This window comes from Archocentrus centrarchus, chromosome 13, assembly GCF_007364275.1.
Source record: "Archocentrus centrarchus isolate MPI-CPG fArcCen1 chromosome 13, fArcCen1, whole genome shotgun sequence".
In the NCBI taxonomy this organism is placed as follows: Eukaryota; Metazoa; Chordata; class Actinopteri; order Cichliformes; family Cichlidae; genus Archocentrus; species Archocentrus centrarchus.
This window is the reverse complement of record NC_044358.1, coordinates 12,793,467-12,815,176: the sequence shown is the minus strand read 5'-3', so window position 1 is coordinate 12,815,176 and position 21,710 is coordinate 12,793,467. Positions and strand designations below refer to the sequence as shown.

At 45.1% G+C, this 21,710-nt stretch overlaps 1 protein-coding gene across 2 annotated transcripts; it reads left to right on the top strand.

Annotated features, from left to right (window-relative positions):
* The first annotated feature begins 9 nt into the window (after positions 1-9).
* Positions 10-18,631, top strand: LOC115790048 (cullin-5-like). 2 transcript variants are annotated; one of them, XM_030743704.1, is made up of 19 exons: positions 10-67; positions 1,974-2,083; positions 5,586-5,685; positions 6,199-6,375; positions 6,797-6,938; positions 7,353-7,498; positions 7,942-8,022; positions 8,920-9,013; positions 9,406-9,536; positions 9,819-9,926; positions 10,039-10,103; positions 10,192-10,324; positions 10,399-10,530; positions 10,852-10,975; positions 11,985-12,160; positions 12,389-12,550; positions 13,830-13,948; positions 14,134-14,257; positions 15,142-18,631. In XM_030743704.1, exons 1-19 carry the CDS (start codon positions 44-46, stop codon positions 15,334-15,336), a joined length of 2,343 nt encoding a protein of 780 aa, XP_030599564.1. In that variant the 5' UTR covers positions 10-43; the 3' UTR covers positions 15,337-18,631. The 2 variants fall into 2 exon arrangements, with proteins under 2 accessions (XP_030599564.1, XP_030599563.1); XM_030743703.1 differs by lacking the exon at positions 10-67 and adding an exon at positions 298-493.
* Positions 18,632-21,710: the final 3,079 nt, after the last annotated feature.

Here is a 21,710-nt window from a genome sequence, read left to right as displayed (position 1 = left end):
CGCTAGTCTCGCGAGATCCTGCGAGGCGATAAGTTGAAGAAACATGGCGACGTCTAATTTGTTAAAGGTAAGAAGCTCTTGAATAAATCGCATTTCCCTCGTTTGCGCGCTCGTTTAGAGCCTTCGTCTTCGTATATTTTCACGCTGCTAATGCAGATACGTGCTGCCGTCCCTGTGTTTTATGTATATATGTGCGCGCTAATATTTAAATACGCGGATTAAATGCACGAATAGGTGCGCCTGAAGTCTCAGTTGTCACCGCTGTCGTCGGTCCGGTGTTATGTCGGAGTCCGTTTGCCCCGGTCATTTATGGCTCCAGCAGAGCAGAAGCGGAACCGAACCCGCCTCCTGTGGTTCTTAACTAGGACCAAACCACAGCCGTTAGCCGAACACCTCAACCCGGCGACGACGAACCGACAACCAGAACCAGCACCGGCCGGAGAGCATGGGAAACACGGCTCGGAGGCTAAGTAGACCTCGACGCAGCTCAACCGTAAACACGCTTCCTTTGATCCGTTACTCTTTATTGATATTAGGGATCGATGAGCCGGTAAACCGCACCCGCTAAATCAACAACAAGCCTCCGTTAAACATCATTTCTTCCAGCAGCAGCAGCCGAGGGGAAGCTGTCCTGAAGATAAATATCCATTAATTATAATCACCAGACAGGCTTGACACCCTCCCCCCTCCGATCTGACCCTTGACCCTGGCTGCTGGGAGACCTGATGACTGACATGATCTCTGCAGCGTGTCCCAGCGTCTCCTTCTAGCTGGACATGCCTGACACGCCTCACCCAGGAGGTGTCCTAAGTAGGGTCCTCGGTGTGGAGGAGCAGCTCCTCCATCAGGTTATGAGCCAGCTGAGCCTCAGTGTCCCTCCAGAGGAGCTGGAGGAGGTGCCTGGGAGGAGAGAGGACTGGGACTGTTATTCCTGTGACTCAGACCCGGATAACCAGCGTTCTGTGTGGACCACAGTTCTCTCATTTTACTGTATGGCGGTTTTTAAAAAAGCCAAGATAAAAATGATGAGGTTGGGAACTTTTCCCTGTTTCTAGACTTTAAGCCAGAGGTGAGCAACATTTAGTCTCAGAGGGCCCAGACTGATTTAAGTACAGTGAGCATACTGAACAGAAACATGACGGAGAGCTGGTAAAAACATGGCAGAGTGCTTTAAAATAAGCCCGAGTCATTGTTCCAGAAACCTTTTTGCAAAGTGAAGCGTTGGACAGGCAGATATGAAGAATGAGAAGTGCTCCAGTACTCTAAATCAGTAGTTCCTACATGGTGTCTAACAACCAATCTGTTACTGCTGTATGTGATTGCATCTAAAGTAATGGGCCACCCCCCCCCCCCCCGTCATAGGAAGCCTTGTCCTGTTAAAATCTAGAGAAAGAGCTGAAAGCTCTGTGACGGGCTTTAAGTTAAGGAGCACTCTCATCCACTGAAGCTGAACCGCTCTATTGCACTGATGTGATCATACTGTGTGGCAGTTGTATCTGTGCCTGCTGCCCTGTTGTCCGGGGCAGTCGTGAAAAAGAGCTTTTGAATCTCAGTGAGCCTCTGACCTGGATAAATGAGGGATAATGGTCTGTATTATTCTGACACTCTTCTTCATAAGAAGCCGTTAGATGTCAGAGTGCTTCTTATAATGTCTCTAAATGTGCACAGACGTCTCATAACCTGTCATTCAGTGTGAGACTTCCACTTTAGTCACTTTACAAACTGGTCAAATATCAGAAATGTGTGCAGCTGAACAGCAGATGGTCCCTTAAGTATTACCTGAGTGTTTTAAAGTCTCGCTCCTATAAACATGCTAAAAACTTTGATTGCAGCCACTGGTCCGCCTTCATTTGTCTGTATCTGTGTACTTCTGTGTACTTCTGCACAGTCTTGCATTCTGTCTTCACACCTCTGTTCTCATGGCTGTTTTTCTCCTTCCTCCCACTCCCACCCATCCCCTGTCTCTCCTCCAGAACAAGGGGTCCCTGCAGTTTGAGGACAAGTGGGATCTGATGCGGCCCATCGTCCTCAAGCTGCTCAGACAGGAGGCGGTCACCAAGCAACAGTGGTTCGACTTGTTCTCGTAAGAGATGCTCTTTTGCTCTGTCCGTTAGTTATGCTGCAGCTGTTTCCAGAAACAGCCGCTTTATTTTAAACACAGAATCAGTCCGCTTACAAATCGCAGCATTTATTGGATCATTTTCATGTTGGGTTTGTTTTTACCAACAGGTGTTGTAATTCATTCATGTAATTCAAACCCCCCCGCAGCATGTATGTTGGCCCGTTCTGCGATGTTTCCCTCTCATAAACTCACAGTTCACTGGACTTATGGAGCACAGCAGTGAGAGCCCATTCATATTCTCCATAGGGATCTTTATTATGAGCCATAATACTAAACTGTGAGCTGGTAGGCGCTCTGTAGAAAGCACAGGTCTGTGTGACATCAACCTTCTTTTAACAAAAACATTTTATTTGTGATGTCAGGAAAAAAGAACTACTTTACCCACAATCCTAAGGTGAAAGCAGCGACTGATTGGTGGAGGTCTTTCTCACCACGGAAATGTTTGAACCCGTGCAGGTCAGGTCACTCAGTGGCAGTCAGAACGACGCTCCACATCACGTCGATTTTACTGCACACACTGTACAACGATTCAGTCCAGGACGGCTGGAAGACTGTGGAAGCTTGCAGTGCATTATGGGATGAGTAGTTCCTTAACATTTTAAAGTAATTTTTCCCCTTTTAATTTTTGTCAGATCAAATCTTTCAATTCATCTCGTAGCTGAAGAGTCGATGGAGAAAATCTCCCTGCCAGAAACTGAGCCTCCGTTCTGTAATGTCTTAATTGATAGATTCGTTTTTACTGATAATATTTTATGTCTTACTGAGAGGCTGTGGCTCAGGAGGTAAAGTGGGTGGACGTCTGATCAGACGTCCACATGAACGTGGTATAAATGCCCTCCCTTTATCTTTTTAGTTAAGTGCTGTAACTCCTTTCTTAACAAAAAGACAGCGAGTTAAGTTTAATTCAGCCTTTTCTGACTGTTGGTGGGCTGTACAAAGACCCACCATGGACACGTTAACTCACCTCGTATACAAACCGTTGTGCTAGCTTCCAGCCTAACCAGGAGAAGCTGGTATTCTCAGTATACTTACAGGTAACTCTGACACTTCCTGTCATAAAGCTGCAGTGGACAGGCTCGTGAAATGATGTAATGGGCATCATTTGCACACTAAACTAAGGAAATCATTGGAGCTCCCGGATCAGCTCTGTGAGCAAATATAGCTATGACATTATGAAGCTTACCAAGTGCAGGAATATGATGTAAACTGTCCGGCAGGGTTTTAGCCGAAGGAGGGACGGGTTCCTCCTGGGTAAGCAGGTACCATAAAGACTCTTCCTGTTGGGAGTTAAACAGCTAACAGAACAGCGTGCTCCAGCCTCCAGTGGGAGACGGTAAAATAGACTTAAGCCTCTGTTTTGCAAAGAAAGCTGAACTGTGAAACTGGGACCAGACTGTGCGTATCAGCTTCTGTCAGCGGGTTTGATGAGCCGACACCGTCTCACAGCAGCGTGTCGATGCAAACAAAGACACCGAACAGCTGAGAAAACCAAACATCCGGTGACGCCAGCATCAAGTAATGATGTCATTGTTCTCCTGGTTTGTTATGGTAAAACTGGTCTCAAACCTGAGTCACAGTAACATTGGAAACATGTTGAGGAGTCTTAAATCCGTCTTGTCTGAAGTTGGGGCTGAGGTTTGTCTGGTTTCCATAATTTAACCACCGTGACTTTACTGATAATCGCATCGTATAATAGATGATAGGATGATATGATGTTCATGTGTAACCTAAATACTTGATGTTAATATTTGTGTTAAATCCAAAGTCATGAAAGCAGGAAGTGGTTTTTCAGGTATCAGGAGGTGAACAGAGGATTGAATCAGTATTCAGTGCAGCATTTACAACAACTTCCTTCAGTAAAGTATCTCTCTGACCTGCAAACTGTCCAAAGGCATTTTGTTGAATTTCATTTGTCTGTTTCCTTTTAATGTCGAAGAATAGAGGAGGTCATATGAGGCACAGGTTAAAAAAGCCTTTTTTGCACTGCATAAACTTGACTTGAGGGTAAAGGAGGCGGCGGAGAGGAAGTTGGTGACTCTTCATTTGATATTGAGAAATATGATGAAAACAGGAACTCAGAGTTGTGACTCCTTTTCTTTTCCAAAGATGTCTGGATAGTGGGGTCAGTTGTTGAGGAACTGTGCTGACTTAAATTTGATGTCAAATGTCCAGTTTTGCTTATCTAAGCCTATCGCACGGAAACCCAAACTCCCTGGATCCTGATCAGGATCAGCTCCAACTTTTCTTGCAAATCCCTTCATAACGTTTTAAAGATCCTGCTGACCAACAAACAGAAACAATCACACCACCGGCTCGGTGGAGGTAACGGTGACACAAAGGGAGGGGATTATACTGGGAAGAGTCCGATTTGGTGCTGCTGTTTTGGAAGTGGGAAAAGTGGCGTGAGATGAAACACAATTGGGCACAAAAATACAGTGTATCACAAAAGTGAGTACACCCCTCACATGTCTGCAGATATTTAAGTATATCTTTTCATGGGACAACACTGACAAAATGACACTTTGACACAATGAAAAGTAGTCTGTGTGCAGCTTATATAACAGTGTAAATTTATTCTTCCCTCAAAATAACTCAATATACAGCCATTAATGTCCAAACCAGCGGCAACAAAAGTGAGTACACCCCTAAGAGACTACACCCATAAATGTCCAAATTGAGCACTGCTTGTCATTTCCCCTCCAAAATGTCATGTGACTCGTTAGTGTTACCAGGTCTCAGGTGTGCACAGGGAGCAGGTGTGTTCAGTTTTGTAGTACAGCTCTCACACTCTCTCATACTGGTCACTGAAAGTTCCAACATGGCAAAGAACTCTGTGAGGACCTTAAAGACGAATTGTTGCTCTGCATGAAGACTGTTATATAAGCTGCTCACAGACTACTGTTCATTGGGTCAAAGTGTCATTTTGTCAGTGTTGTCCGATCAAAAGATATACTTAAATATCTGCAGACATGTGAGGGGTGTACTCACTTTTGTGATACACTGTAGATTCAAAAAGTGCTTTTAAAAGTTCAAGTGTTTGTACTTTAATTACGACTTCACTGGAAAAAAAGAAGATTTGAACTGAATAAACAGGTCACAGCATTCAGGGAGGGAATCTGGGAAGGAAGAGACGGCATTAAATTGTAATTTCGGGGCCAAAGCTGCAGCAGGGTCGTCCATACGAGGAGCTGATATGAGAGAACCTGAAGGCTGTGAATCCCAGAAAGGGAGCTTTCCACTGTCCTGAAGATGTGCGGAGCTTTAAAGCCCATGTTTAGACTCTATTCAGAGTTTTCCATGTTTCTATAATAATAATGTTGTATCTGCTTTATGCTTTTTGCTGTCAGGCAGTTTGTGGCCTCTGGCCTAGAACGGTGCCATATGAAGAGGTTTAATTTACTCTAAATTTGCATTAAACTTTGTTTAATAAATATCTAGCCTTATGGATCCTTTTCTTCTCCAGAGATGTTCACGCTGTGTGTCTATGGGACGATAAAGGACCAGCCAAGATCCACCAAGCCCTCAAAGACGACATCCTCGACTTCATCAAACAAGCACAAGCTGTAAGTAGATAAAGGCCAGATCATATCAGGAGGCTCAGGCCGGGTCATTGTCACATGACGCATACATGCTTCAGGCACCTTCTCACCTCCAGAAATGCTGTGATGGGCGTAGATGAGGGAACCGGCTCAGCAGAGAGCTCAGGAGACTCAATACACCCACTAACTGTTAACTGCATCTCACAGGTTTGGTGACGGCGCAGACGTTTAGCTTCTCCAGTGTTTACTGTATGAAGCAGTGACAGCTGAGATTTGGTGCTTTGTAAATAAAACTGAAGCCAATCACATTTAGCACATAGACTGTATATGAACGATGGTCACAGCTGTCTGGACTCCATATTTTGAAGCCTCAAAATTAGCAGAGAGGTGATGTGATTGGTTAACAAGCTGCATAGATAACTCCTGAACACTGAAGCATGAGAAGCAGAAGATGCATCGTTTCAGTGCCACACAGACGTGCAGAGTGTGTGTGTGTGTGTGTGTGTGTGTGTGTGTTGATTGCTTCTGTCATCACAGCGAGTGCTGAGCCACCAGGACGACACCGCCCTCCTTAAAGCCTACATTGTGGAGTGGAGGAAGTTCTTCACCCAGTGCGACATCCTGCCCAAACCCTTCTGTCAGCTGGAGATCACGCTGATGGGAAAACAAGGCAGCAACAAGAAAACCAACATGGAGGACAGCATTGTGCGCAAGGTGAGAGGTTAACAGGTGAGCTGAGTAATAATGAGCACAAAGAAAAGGGGGAGAGACAACACAGCAGCAGGTAGAGGGCAGGTGAGAACAGGTGTATTTGCACAAAGCTGAATGAATGAGTCTGAAGGGGAGATATGAAAGTGGAGGACTAGTAAACGGCAGAAGGACAGAGGAGGAAAACATTGAATTATAACTGTAAGTAGATGGAGAGCAGCTAAGGGTCAGCTAGCCTATCAGAGAACAGCTTAACATATGACTCGTACGATATTAGCTCGCTCGCTGTGAGGGGGACGCTGTGGGTGAGCGGCTGTGACTCAGCGAGCCGGAGTTTTTATTAGAAGCACTTCATAAATTTGCCTTCACTGTGGACTGCAGAGGACTGACGCCAGCTGCTTCTTATTTCTCGTGTTACTTTTTGCAGCTGATGCTGGACACGTGGAACGAGTCGATCTTTTCAAACATTAAGAGCCGCCTGCAGGAGAGTGCCATGAAGCTGGTGCACGCCGAGCGTCTGGGTGAGGCCTTCGACTCTCAGCTCGTGATAGGTGTACGAGAGTCGTATGGTAAGATAAAGGAAAACCATGTTTACTTGTTTCTACTTTTTATACTCACTATGTTTGAGATTAAAGTAACAAAACCTGCCAGAGAGAAACATGGAGGAAAAAACAAGATGATTATTTTTAGCCTTCACTTTGCTTTTCAGGGTTAAGATGGAAAGAAATTCACATGTTTGAACTCTTGGGATTATTAACTAATAAGAAGCATAAGAAACCCCACAGCGCCTCTTTCCAGTCATATCATTCATGCAGACAATAAACAGGCTCATTTTTACTGGGATGCAGTTCTGCAGTTTTTTCCTTATAAATTTACAGCTTGATTTTTTTTTTTTCCTTTTCAGAAGCTCTAATACGTCGTCATAGTTTGATATATTTAAAAAAAGCGTTTATTAAAAGTGTTTTGGTCCTTCGTTCCCACAGTGAACCTTTGCTCTAACCCGGAGGACAAGCTGCAGATCTACAGGGATAACTTTGAGAAAGCCTACCTGGACTCCACAGAGAGGTTCTACAGGACGCAGGCGCCGTCCTACCTGCAGCAGAACGGTGTCCAGAACTACATGAAATACGTAGGCTGCAGCAGTACTGAGCTGAAAGGACGCTGCTAATGAACCTGCTCCACCTTAAACAGGGCTTTCAAATAGTTTTGGAGTAGCACGCCAAAGTAGCAGGCACCTTATGACCGAGACCGAAGCCGTGACGGCAGCAGACGATATGAATAGTCACATGGCAGTCGTGAACCAATCAAATGGCTCAGATTGAAAGAATGTAAATATTGCCATGTGCATCCACATAGCACTGGAAATGGAGACGGCGGAACGGCACAAAAAGTTTTTTTTTAGGAAAATTAATAAGTAGACGGCGCAGAGCGGTGGAGTAGGTGGAAAATGCGCCTGCCGCCGGCATAATTTGAAAGCCCTGCTTAAAATCATTTGCTGTACCCTTGGGTTTGTGTGTTACTAAACGTTGTGGCTGTCGGCGTTCCTGTGAGTGTTTGTGTGTTTCCCTGCAGGCAGACGGGAAGCTGAGAGAAGAGGAGAAGAGAGCTCTGAGATACCTGGAAACACGTCGTGAATGTAACTCAGTTCAAGCAGTAAGTGTCCTGCATTCATCCTTCCTGGTATGTTGTTGCAGAACATTATAATACAGCCTGATGATACGAAAGAGCATAAACACACACACACATACTTTATATACATATTTGATGGATTGATCTATATGACCTACGATCATTTATTAATAGATTTATATTTTTACATTCATGATCTAAAGCTGCACAGTAGTTAGTATCCATCCACCCATCGGCCCATTTTCCTAACAGCTCTTACAGTTCAGGGAGGAGCCTGTCCCAGCTGGCTTTGGGCCACCATCATTAGTAATTACAGATTCATAATGAATAAACTTGAATAGCTAATTAGAGTTTATTCTGCCGGCCTCCTTTAGACTCGGCCCTGCAGGTATGACTGCAGTATCAGCCTTCACTGTGTAAATCGGAGCTGATGGCAGCACATGCTTTTCTTCATGTTTGAGCTGCTGAGTTGATGCTTTGAAGGATGATTATTGGCTTTTGGTTGTGATTGGAATAAAGAGCGTAGCTCCACTCGCTCCTCCTGCTTTCACCATCTCGGTTGCCGTGTTGCCTCCAAACTGCTGTTGTGTTCTCGGCCTTCTTGTTGAGGGAAAACTTGTAATACTTTTTCCCAAACACACACTCTTAAATGTGCTTACAGCCCTGCGTGCATCCATTTTTAGTCAGAAATGCAGCCTTGCAGTGTCGAGCCCTCCGTCGCCATCTTTGCCTTCATACGCTTCCTTTAACTGACTGAACACTGAACTCCAGGCCTCTGAACCCTCCTGTGTGTGCATGTCTTCATAAAGACTTCCTTTTAGGCTCATTTCCTGTGTTGGTTCAGTTTAAACTCTGAAATAGGACCTGTCCTTTTAAAGACGTGTGCTGCCTGTTAGTTCATATGTCTGTTTTCTGTCACAGCTTATGGAGTGTTGCGTGAACGCTCTGGTGACCTCGTTCAAAGAGACGATCCTCGCCGAATGTCCAGGAATGATCAAACGCAACGAGACCGTCAGTGAGTACCGCTGCACAGTCGCTGATGACGTTATCGCAGGACCAACATAATTACTGGCTTCAAAATTCATTGCTGCATCAGCAGGTAGTTGTAAACATAGAAGCTGCTTCTGCTCTGGTTTCCTGCCAGTAGAGCTGCTTCAATCACCAACCACAGTCGTGGTCCATGAGCATTTGCCTCACACGTCTGTAGAGCACTAATATTCTAGTAGAAGGTTTTATAACTTCATGAACCAATACTGATTACTCTATAAGCTGGCAAACGGTCAGCGTGAGGCCCAGACTGGGTTTGGACAGTCCTCGGCCATCTGGACCCTCCATGAGTGCAGGAAGTTTTAGTTTCATCCAGCATGCTTCTTGTTCAGTGTGTGACGCTGATTTTCTCTGGAGCAGAGCTGCACCTCATGTTTTCACTGATGGACAAGGTTCCCAGTGGGATTGAGCCCATGCTGAAGGACCTGGAGGAGCACATCATCAATGCTGGACTAGCAGACATGGTGGCTGCTGCCGAGACTATCACTACTGTACGTGCACAAACACACACTTCAACAGACCCAGTGTACTTCAGTGACCTGAAACTCAGAAATTATTATATTCAAGATAAAATCTGCACGGCTTCATTAAATATTCTAACGTTGTTGTACAGGGAGCAAATCAGCTGATTCAAGTGGGAAACCTTTGAAGCTTTGGCTGGTTTTTACATGGAATGACCTGTTAGCATGTTTGGGAAAGGATACGAGATTACAGCTGGTGTGTGTGTGTGTGTGTGTGTGTGCGCGTGTGTGTGTGTGCGTGTGTGTGTCCAGGACTCTGAAAAGTATGTGGAGCAGCTGCTGACTTTGTTTAACCGCTTCAGTAAGCTGGTAAAGGAGGCTTTCCAGGATGACCCTCGCTTCCTCACTGCACGCGATAAGGTCTGTTTCATCGCTCCTGTAAGGTTTAACTATTTGTTTATCCACAATAAAGGAATAATTCGTTAATCCAAAGCACAACAAACCAGTTATTAAATACGATTTTTCCCTGCAGGCGTACAAAGCGGTCGTCAATGATGCCACGATCTTCAAGCTGGAGCTGCCCATGAAACAGAAAGGGTACGTTTGGTCGCCGTGGGTACTACATTACATCATCAGTGATTGAAACTGGGTGTAAATGTGTGGATGCATTTTCCCGTTGGATCAGGGTGGGAATGAAGACGCAGCCGGAGTCAAAGTGTCCGGAGCTGCTGGCGAACTACTGCGACATGCTGCTGAGGAAAACGCCGCTCAGTAAGAAACTGACCTCAGAGGAAATCGAGCTGAAGCTCAAAGAAGTGGTGAGTCTGCTGCTGTTTGCTTCCTTCTCTCCTGTTCTCACACTCAGGTGGTCTTTTCTCTTCCCTCCGTGCAGCTCTTGGTGTTGAAATACGTCCAGAACAAAGACGTGTTCATGCGTTACCACAAAGCTCACCTGACCAGGCGCCTGATCCTGGACATTTCAGCGGACAGTGAGATTGAGGAGAACATGGTGGAGTGGCTGAGAGTGAGTTACAGTAGCAGGGTCATAAGATCTAACTTTAAAACTTCCTTCTGTGCAGTATTTGGGGCTAACGCCACTCACTGAACTTATTTCAGTGTTTTTGGGGGTCCTGGAAGTGTAAGTGACCTCTGACCTTTAGAGATTTAAAAAAAGATTTTCTATTCAGGATGAATTTATGCCTCCGTTCTGGTTTGGATGATGTGAGTCTTTAGTTTAATGTAGCATCAGTGATTCTGGGACAGAAAAACTGCTCACCTCTCAGAGGACCAGACTCATGTACTGTTTAACAGTTATCTGTGTGTGTGTGTGTGTGTGTGTGTGTAGGAAGTAGGAATGCCTGCTGATTATGTGAACAAGCTGGCCAGGATGTTTCAGGACATCAAGGTCTCAGAGGACCTCAATCAGGTCTTCAAGGAGATGCACAAACACAACAGGCTGGCACTGCCAGGTACCCCACACACACACACACACACGCACACACAGAGCAGTGTATCCATAACGTTACATTATCTGTAGACTTCTTCAATCTTAGCATCAACTGCCTTGCTACAAGCATGTCTTCACCTCAGAATGAGTTCACTGCTGGTGGTCACCATCAGGATGGTGTGTGTCCATCATGTGACTGTGTTGTTGTGCACGATCCGCCTGCAGCACATTCAGGCTTTGCTGCCCTCACTTGTTGGTACGAGAACTATCAGTTCTAACGTGCATCAGCAGCTGACTGTTGGTTCTGAGATGTTACGCTGCTACTCGCCAAAGCAGAGCGATGACAGCTGCGTGAACTGATGCTGGTCTGCAGCACTGATGTAGGACATGAGCGGACATGAACCTGCATCACAGGAGAGCTGCTGGCTCTGCTAACGTTAGCCACACTGAATCAGATTTTTCTTGTTCTTCCTTTAAACATCAGGTAAATGAGTTCGCAGGAACATCCCCAGTAAATTCCCCTGACTGATGCTCTGCTGTAGTGTTACTGTGTGGATTCCTGTGGTGATGCGACCAACTTACAGCTCAGCAGGTTACCTGTATGAAACACAATCCATCAGCAAAGAATCTCTTTTTAAAAAGTAAATAAATCAAATAAAATGTCGCTTTGAGCTGAATTTAAAGCAAACCTCTGAATATAACCTGCTCTGGGCCGGGTTAGGGTGCAGCAGAAGCCGTGTTAGGAGGCCCTCCTTTGTGACAGTGGGGTTAAGCTCACCATGCCTCACTAACCCGTTAACGTCAGCCCTCTGAAACCTGTCAGAGTCGCTGTGCCTGGAACGAAGCAGCGGGATTTCCCTTTCATCAGTCAGTCAGCCTCTTCATGCAGCTGACCTGTGAGGACATGAGGACGTGTTTCTGATATTAGATATTTGAGCCGTCTCTCTTCACCTGAACCCAAAACACCTTTGATAGGCTGAACTCGGCAGGAGAGTTTCTGGTGATGAACGTTCTGTTCTGTCTCCCTGCAGCCGACAGCGTCAACATTAAGATCCTGAACGCCGGCGCCTGGTCCCGCAGCAGCGAGAAGGTTTTCGTCTCGCTGCCCACAGAGCTGGAGGACCTGATCCCTGAGGTGGAGGACTTCTACAAGAGGAACCACAGCGGTCGGAAACTCCACTGGCATCACCTCATGTCGAACGGCATTGTGAGTAGATGGAGGACGGCAGAGTTCCTGCTGCCGTAAAGATCCGAACAGCGAGGGGAAAGAGGTTTAACTTGACCATCTTCTGTCAGTGCAGGCTGGGACCGCTGGAGGAGAGTTTTAATGACCAGCCTGCTGCTGCTCACGTCTACAGCTCAGAGGCTTCTTTGTAGAAGGTATCAGGCTGCCAAACCGCACTGACCCTCGCCTTCTCTCCCTTCTTCTGCTCAGATCACCTTTAAAAACGAAGTGGGGCAGTACGACCTGGAGGTGACGACGTTCCAGCTCGCCGTGCTGTTCGCGTGGAACCAGAGACCCAGAGAGCGAATCAGCTTCGAGAACCTCAAGCTGGCCACAGAGCTGCCCGATGCGGAGCTGCGCCGAACACTCTGGGTCAGACCAAGGACGCAATCTAAGTGCTTCATTTAAATCTACAAGTTAGAGTGGAAGTGTGAGGCATTCTTACTGAATACGGTCTGTGTACGTTGCGGCTGAGGCAGCACTGCCTGTGCTGCAGAGCCGCCCAGCACAGATGTTTAAACACTCAGAAAAACCCGGTCAAAAAGTCTGCAAACGCTTCGGACGACAGGCGGGTCTGAACCCAGAATCGGCACCATCGCCTACACTATACTTTATGGAGCTTTAGGGCCACATTGAGGAAAAAATTAAAATTGTGCATTTTGAGAATAAAGTCGAAATGTGCGGATTAAAGTCGTCAAACACCTGCCCCACCACGTCTGCTATACCCTCCAGAGTGTCTCGTGTTATGAGTTAATGAAACTACACATCAGAATCGGTTTTAGTAACAAGGAAATTATTTATCTTTGAGTCCATAAACACAATGCAGCGATTAATATGAGGATGTTAAAGAGAGGCTGCAGAAAGCTGCATCTGAAGGAAAAACCACACAAACTGGACAGATGGAAGGATATCGATGTTGCACCTTTGTGCGGTACAGAGGGGACATGTAGGGTCACAATAAGACAGCTGATCAAGCTGTTTCATCTATCCAAGGCATTTTGTAGAGGGTACAGCAGCCGTGGCAGTTTGACTTGAAATGACGACTTTATTCTCAAAATGCACAATTTAATTTTTTTCTCAGTGTGGCCTTAAAACGCCGTCGTAATTTTCAGACTCTTAAGAATAAAAATGTTTTGTAACTGTGTCCTGGCAGCAGGTCAGTCTGCAGTGGTTACACAGATTAATACATGATGCAAATAAACAAAATAAGCATGTGAGACCGATAATGACGTGCAAAATGATAAACACAAAAACAGGTTGTTGTCACAGTGGTCTCAGTGGCCATTAGGGGGCAGTAATGTCCTGGTAGCTGGAAGCAACTGTGCAGGTCAGTTACAACGACCTTAATGTGGTTTGAGTTATTTACAGCTAATTCCAGAGAGGAGGAGCTGGAAATTTAAATGGCTTTTTTTCAGGGTCAGCTTTAGGAAAAGGTCTTTTCTGAGGTTTGTCAGGCCGAGGATGGACTTGTTACTGAGAGCGTCGCAGAGAGTAGAGAAGCATGCAGTGAAAATTAAACAGAATTTGCACCCATTGAAAATCAGTGGTGATTAAATGTTATCATGCTGTGCTTTAACACACACACGGTTTCAGGATCTGTTAAGTGATGATGATGATGATGATGAGTTCTCCTGCTCGCCCCTCTGTGCAGTCTCTGGTCGCCTTCCCCAAGCTGAAGAGGCAGGTGTTGTCTTATGACCCCCCGGTGAGCTCACCCAAAGACTTCACAGACGGCACGCTCTTCTACGTCAACCAGGAGTTCTCACTCATGTAGGTTTATATGCATAACCTCTGTCTCTGAGATATATGTAACTTTTTAGGAAATTACCTTTTGTTTATAAATAATACTGAAGACCATGGAGCTGTAGTTTGTATGTATCTGTAAACAGCTGTTGTGGAAGAACGGAAGCCGTCCTCTGGAGCACCGATACTGATCTGTGTCTTTGTGTCTGCAGCAAAAACTCCAAAGTCCAGAAACGGGGAAAGATCAATCTGATTGGTCGTCTGCAGCTGACCACAGAGCGAATGAGAGAGGAGGAGAATGAAGGGATCGTTCAGCTCAGAATACTCAGAACTCAGGTACAGAAACACCACCCACACCCACACCCACTGCTTATGTGGACGTGAGCTCCACCCACAGTGGAGCAAGCCACAACATGTCTGATAATTCCAATAAAAACATCACCCAGAGGCCAGGTTTGCTCGGCCCCCACTGAGAGTTCTTATGAAGGCGGAAACTGTCCATAGATTTATTGTAGCAGACTGTAAATGTGTTTATTTTTGCTGTGTAGCTGGGCATTTAACATGGGAGTGTATGGGGACTAAGGGGGAAAACTGCAGTTCCCCTAATGGCCACATGAGGCTGGTTCCCAAAGGGAGTCCATCCCCATAAACTCCCACAGTTTCACCCTTCATAACAGCTCTGAGTGAGGAGTTTTGTTTTTTTTTTTTTTTTTAATTTCATCCACCTGGATAATTTAGGCAGGGTTTGATTGACAGATGTCGTAACACAGGCGGCTGTGGAATCTGCCAGTCCCCATCAATTAAGTCCTAAAGTGGGTGACGTCACTGTGGCTGTGTCCATCTTTTGTACAGTTGGGAGCCTCAAGTGGCCACAAGAGGAAGTGCAGTATTTGGCACGTCTTTAGAAAGGGTCCTTCCCGCTGCCGGGGCAGCTCGGGGCAGCTCGTGGCAGGTGACATTTAAACATCTTAAATGAGTTAAGAGAACAACGAAGTGTGACTAATTGGTCTAACTGACGAGAGCAGCAACATTTAAACGTCTACGCCCAGTCGCACACACACATCCAGCTGATTACCTGTGATGCTTTTTTTTAAACAAGGATTCATGAGAATCTGCTAGAAACGCAGACCTTTGTCTACTTTACGACCCGCTCAGTGAAAACGTCATCCATCCCCAGCCTACAGAGCTTTACAAGCTCTAACATCTCCTTTCCTTTCCAGGAGGCCATCATCCAAATCATGAAGATGAGGAAGCGGATCAGCAACGCCCAGCTGCAGACGGAGCTGGTGGAGATCCTGAAGAACATGTTTCTGCCTCAGAAGAAGATGATAAAGGAGCAGATCGAGTGGCTCATCGAGCACAAATACATAAAGAGGGACGAGGCGGACATCAACACCTTCATCTACATGGCCTAGGCAGCGAGGATGGAGCGTGTGTTTTGCTGTTTTTTACTACTGGCCTGCATCTGGCGCTTTAAAACCTGTGAGATTAGATGGACTGAAAGGATGTGTTAGAAGAAGAGGAGGGCCTGGTGAGCGCTGAAGGACACAGAAGAGCCTGTTCAACAAAAGTGTGGCTATTGTTCGTGTTTGTGAGACGCCCGTGTGTTACCCGAGTGTCATTTCAAGCCGTAGCGTTGAGTCATCTGGCCGTGTGTTTGTCTCTGCTGCCCTCTAGTGTCTGCTCAGAGGAGAGGAACGGCGGTATGTGCCGTCCACCAGCAGCCCAGAAGAAGAAGAAAAAAAAATACTGATGTAATTGAATACTTCCTGCCTTACTTTCATCAGCAGCGGACCGCAGAGGAGGAGTTAGGGCGGAAAAAAGGACGACAAAGCTCAGATCGGTCCTTCGCTGTCACTTGATGCCACGGCTGCCATCTTTGTGGCAGCCATTCTGCATCCCTCCTGCTCTGCACCGATCGAATCTTTGACGAGGGAATGCAGAGGGAACCCTGCCATCGAGGAGAGACGAGTTCAAACTACCGAGGAGTATTTTGCCAAATTGTGTGTGTGTGTGTGTGTGTGTGTGTGTGTGTGTTTGAGTGCATGGTGTGTATCTGATCTTTTAGGTGTGTGTGTTTGTGTGCACTTTCAACAGCATGCTGCTCTGTTTTTTTTGCCCTTCAGTGGAGAATCTGTCACACTTTGGGGTTGTATCTTAAAGGGTTGTAATTCCAGTATTTAGATTTGGATCCCCTCACCTGGCTGCAGGTGCCGTCTTTGCAGAGCCTCAAGAACAAAACGAGAAAGTGTAACTGCCCCAGTGTGTGAACTCTGGCCTGCACAAGCTCAGATTGAAGCTCCACGACTAAAGTTTTACCTCATTAATGCTTCGAGTGCCCTTTTTTTTGCACATTGGAGCACGCAGCTGCTGAAATGTTTTTCTCCGAGCTCTGAACGAGCTGCTGGTTTTTGGGTCTTTTCCCAAAGCCGAACACTGTCTGAGTTACTGTGATGTTCACACGGCTGACGTGACGTGTGTGCAGAATCAAACCCACAGCACACAGAAATAACCCTCAGCTCATAAACCTTCATAGTGTTTGAAGCAAAACAGGTTTAGTCAGGAACTCTCACGACTCTGCAGCCATTACTTTAATTCCAGTGATCACAGGACATAAAGCTGCATGTGTACAATCACCAGGTGATCTCCGTGTCACAGGAAGCTCTAAGACAGGTGACTTTACCTCAAGATACAGTTTTAAAAGCTTTTCCCGCTGTAAGCTGAACTTTGGCTGTGCCGACACGATCGTTTCTCATCCCACCTGAGCTCTGGTCTCCGTGCTAATTCATGTTGTAGATGCAGTAAAACAGGAGGAAACTTCCCCCGTCTTTGTTACGATAACGAGTAAAGGGAGACGGCGAGCCTCTAGGAGTACGGCGATGTTTTAGGGCGACTGAAAAAAAAATATTCACAGGCTGTCGGGGGTTAAAATTCAGAGGAGGAACGTCGTCGTTTTAGAGATTAAAGCTGTAAAATTACAAAGGAAAAAGCGTCACATGACCTCAGTGACCTGCAGGCCAAATATGCAAGTAAATGATCCCCAGCGTGTTGTAGAGCTGATCCACGTAAGGCTTTAAACACTCACAGGGAACCATTACACTGTATATAATTATCATAACCCCCCCACAGAGTGAGACCTCAGACAAAAGGCTTGTGTCCCGCGTCTGAGCGTTAACGAATTTAGACCTGCACTGCAGTAACCACGAGGTCTCATACAGTAAACCGCTGAGGCTGTGCTGCCATATTTGATGCTCATCTTTGCAGTCTTTGCTTTGGTGGAGGGCAGCAGAAATGCCTCTGCACAGGAAACGAGTTCTTCTGTTTGTCCTGTGGTGATTTGGCTCTGCAGGCTCTGCGTTCTCGCGCTGACTGACAGAGTGGAAATGAGTAGATTCGTTTGGTTACAGGGAGCTGAGGGCGCCGGCTGTCTCGCTGCCTCTTTGATGTTTTCATGTGTTTTAGCTCATTCACGCTGGATGGAGGCCGTTCAGTGAAAAATTAATCAGTGCCTCCCATCCATCACAATCAGCTCATTTTGGTTTGTTTTGAACAGTAATTTTGGTATATTTAATGAAGACATGCTGAGGTTTGGACTGTTTCCAGCATTTTGAGCCCTGATAACAACTTTACACCCACTCCAAGTGTCACCGTCTAAACCGAACTCTAGATTTGTTCAGCATGATTTCTTCTCCATAGCCAGCTTTGAGCATTAATGTCATTGCATGCTGTGTGTCACAGTTTCAGTGGCAGAACTAATTTAATGGCTATGATGCAGAGTAATGGATGTAGGCGCTGGTGTCCCCGAGTTTAATCAGTTCCGTCAGAGAAAGTCAAACAGAGCGTTTTGGGTGACCCTTCAGTGGGCGATGGGCGGCTGGTTAAAACAGACGCTCTCCTTTTCCTCCAGCTGAGGTTCCTTCATGTAAAAACTGGAGATTTTTCTGTGGAGTGACGCTGATCAGTTGCACTGGAATCGTTTTGCTCTTGTTGAACTGAACTTCATATCCTGTGAGCAGTGAGGAGAAAGACAATAGTGAATGTGCAGGGGTGATTTTTTTTTTTATATTTATTCTGTATTTATGAGGAATGTTACTTTTGTCTGTTTTTTTTCTTGTCTTATTTTTGCAAAGCTGTCTGTTGCTGTCGCAGTACTGACTCAGACAGTACTGACTCAGACAGTACTGACTCAGACAGTACTGACTCAGACAGTACTGACTCAGACAGTACTGACACAGACAGTACTGACACAGACAGTACTGACTCAGTGCCACGCTCTCCTCTGTTTCAGCCTAAGAAAAGAAAATGTTGCTCGAATTTATTTCACGTAACGATTCAGCTGCAGTTTGGTTCAAGTGCTGAAGCACCTTTTAAGTTTGTTACTGCACCGTGGTGTTCACGATGATCCAATTTACATTTTACACACTAACATGCAAAAAAAGAAAAGCCAGTTTTCTGATTATTGTAAACTCTTCTGAGAGCCGCGAGGCCGTCTGCCTTGTTTCACCTGAGATGAAACAAATGTCAAATACATTATATGCAGTTTTATTCTCTATGCACAGGCCTGGCTCACTTAGTTTTGTTCCTTTGTTTGCAGATGATACCCTGTTGTATTGTTAACCACATCTGAGAACACAGGAGGTCTTTAATAAGTTCGTTCTTTGTGGGATCTGTGCTGAGAAAAGAGTTGAAAAAGTGATTTCATTACATTCAGCCGTGTGTGTTTCTGCGTTTGTGTTTCTGTCACACTCGAGTTTAACAGTTAAACCGGCAGTAATCTGTCACAGTGCAAAAATCAGGTGTTGCATTAACTCGGACAGTGACGTCAAACTGGGCTCCAGTCCCCACGGATCAGCTGGCCTCGACTCCACCTAATGGTTCAGCTGATACTTTTCTTACACTAATTGGCATCTTAAAAAAAAGGCACACCATTTAACCTCTGAAGCCCTGAAGGTTTTTGGAAGTGTGCCTAAAAAGACCCAAAATAACTGAAGTCTTGCGTCACAGCCATCAGGTCATCATGCAGAATCTTGGTCTCTTTGGACAGTCAAAACCTCAGAATCTAATCCGAGTATCTCTCACTGTGCATGCGTTCAACCACCTGCTACAGGTCATCTGCAAGCTGCTTTGCAACCCTCCTCCACCCCAACATTTTTCCTTTTTTTTTTTTTAATGCTGTTTCAGATTTAATCCATTCAAATCTGTTCTCACTGATTTGTTGCTGCTGTACTAGAACAAAAAATAAGAAATAATCCATGTTTCTCATGAGTTGAGTGTACGAGTCTACAATCACAGGTTATTTATGTCCATGTGTCCTCATGTTCACATACAGCTAACTGCATCGTTATCTCAATAACAGCACACAGCAGATTAAATATTTTTGGGGGGTGTTTTTTCTTTATTAAGTGTTCTTGATAAGCATTTTTCCGGATTGAGTTTGAACTCCTGCTGTGAGGTTTATTGTGTCATCTTTGTTGCCGTATGGGTTCAGGAAGCTCCAACAAGCTCGGGAACTTGGTCTGAGAGTCGCTTTTTTTCAGCTGATATTCAGAAATGCTGACAGTTTATGAAAGCTCTGCTTTAGAAATTCAAGTTTTAAATCTGTTGAAACAATCTGAATTTGGAGGGAAAAATGTCGCAGTAAGATTACAGAAGTCTATCAAAGTGTCCAAGCTAACACACACAAACGTGTTTACGGCACTGAAACAAAACTTTCAGCTTTGAATCTGCCGTTAAAATGTTATTTTATAGAAGCTTTCTTTTATTCGGGCCTCACCCCACTGTTGATTTGATATAGACATTAAATCCGGATGACTTTTGTGATCTAACTTTTCCTCAAGTTCAGAAGTTTTCATTTGTAATCAGAAATATCTGCAAAAACGTCATCAGTACGTGTTCAGGCATTTGTGAGTCCCAGACGGTGGACTACAGTAACTTCTGCCTCCTTCCTGTGTTCTCGACGGTTCGAAGCCTGAGCACCATTTTAGGGAGGCGGCATATGATCGACAGCCCCCGCTCCACCACCACCCCACCCCCCCCGGGAAAATGCACACATCAGTTTTGGTGTCGGGCCTTTTCTGTTTGATGACCTTTAGTTATTTCAGTTAATGTTTGCAGGGTTTGCTGCTGTAACACCAGCTCAGAGGGTGAACACACCCGTCACATGTCAGAGTACTGATAACATGCTGAGCCCAAACTGTGTCAGTCTGTAGGAACCGATGCAGCAGACGGTTCTCAGTTCTTATTTAAAGGGAACCTTTTATACCGTCTTTCATGTATATGCTGTTATGATGAATACGAATACCTTTGTTAGTCCCACAATGGGTAACAGAACACGGTGGTGCTTACATTAACCCTCAAACAACCAAGCTATTTTAGTGACTAAAATGAGCGAGTGGTGTCATTTATGACCCCATAATTTAGGTTAAGGTTACTCTATTGTGTCCTATAAGATCAGGAAACTGTTGAATCTGTACCAGACAATAATATTACAGTAGAAACACATGAAATGGTCACAGTTCAGGAAATACAGACCTCAAAATACCTTTTCAAATGTCTCTGTGGTTATCATACGTGCACAGTTTCCTTCATCTATGACATCTTTAAAATGTTAATTATGGTTTTCAGTCATTTTACACAAAAAGTTCACCGGGCTCATCGCTCCACCAACTGAGCTGTCAGTTTGGACATTAAATATCCTCCTCGGGGCTTCTGCTGCAGTAAATCTTTCTGCCTGACAGTGTGGCGGTTAGGACTGGGAAATTACCTCCATCCATCCATTTTCTCCTGCTTATCCTTCATGTCTAAAAACATTTCCACCCAGCTTTTCATGATCCGTATCACACAGATGGGCCAGTTCATGTAAAAAAAAGATTGACAAATTCATGTTGGGAAACATTTTTAAGATTAAAAGTAACACAGCAGCAAATATGAGTACACATCTGAGGTCATAAATGCCTTAACTTTGACACATTATTTGAAACCAGAGTTTCAGATAATGTGTCAAAGTTTAGGCGTCAGACTGCTCTAAATGCTGTTTCAGACAGTTTTTTTACTCTTGGATCTATGTGATGTAAGAGAGAGCTGATACCCTAATATGGGCACAGAAGCCCTGCCCACTTGCTGTTCAAGCAGTCAATCAGAAGAAAGCTGGATCAAAGAGGGAGGGGCTAAAAGAGCTTGTTTCAATGAACTGAAGGACTGCACTGAGGCCAGTCTTAGCTAAATAAGGACTAGTTTGAACTTTGAATCGTGCAAAGCTGCTCGAGCAGAGCCCAATAACAAAGTAATAAAAACATTAAAAATAATGCACTCCCCTCTCAGACTGTGAAATCTAAAACAAGAATACAAACAATTTACAGCTTTATTTAAATACAAAGACAAATTTTGAAACTAATTATTTAATTTTTTTAAACTTGGATTTTATTTCATCGACATGTTTCAGAAAATCAAAACCAACTGCAAAAACACGGCTAATTAAATTCATTAGTGACGTGTCTGAGGCGTCAGCGCTGTGTGGAAGGCCCGCCTGTTACACTGCGTAGCTGAAACTTCTGATTGTTGCCTCATTTCACTCCACAGAGGCTGCAGGTGACTTTTTGTTTTTCTCATGTGAAAGCCTGGCCTGCACTGCACAGGGGGGGGGGGGGGGCACACCTTACTGTAGCCTTGTGTGAGGACAAAACTTGAACTAAACACAATCAGCCTGAAAACCAGCTGAATGTTTGCTGTGACATCCAGGAAGGGCTTTAAAGTGTGTGTTGGCATCAAAACACAGAGTGGGGTGAGAATG

What these genes read in the sequence shown, in the direction of transcription:
- LOC115790048 (XM_030743703.1), top strand. Translation starts at nt 446, where the DNA reads ATGGGAAACACGGCTCGGAGGCTAAGTAGACCTCGACGCAGCTCAACC. An exon ending in TCATCAAACAAGCACAAGCT is followed by an intron (nt 5,686 to 6,198) that starts GTAAGTAGATAA and finishes CTGTCATCACAG; the next exon opens with CGAGTGCTGAGCCACCAGGA. An exon ending in AGCTGAAGCTCAAAGAAGTG is followed by an intron (nt 10,325 to 10,398) that starts GTGAGTCTGCTG and finishes CCCTCCGTGCAG; the next exon opens with CTCTTGGTGTTGAAATACGT.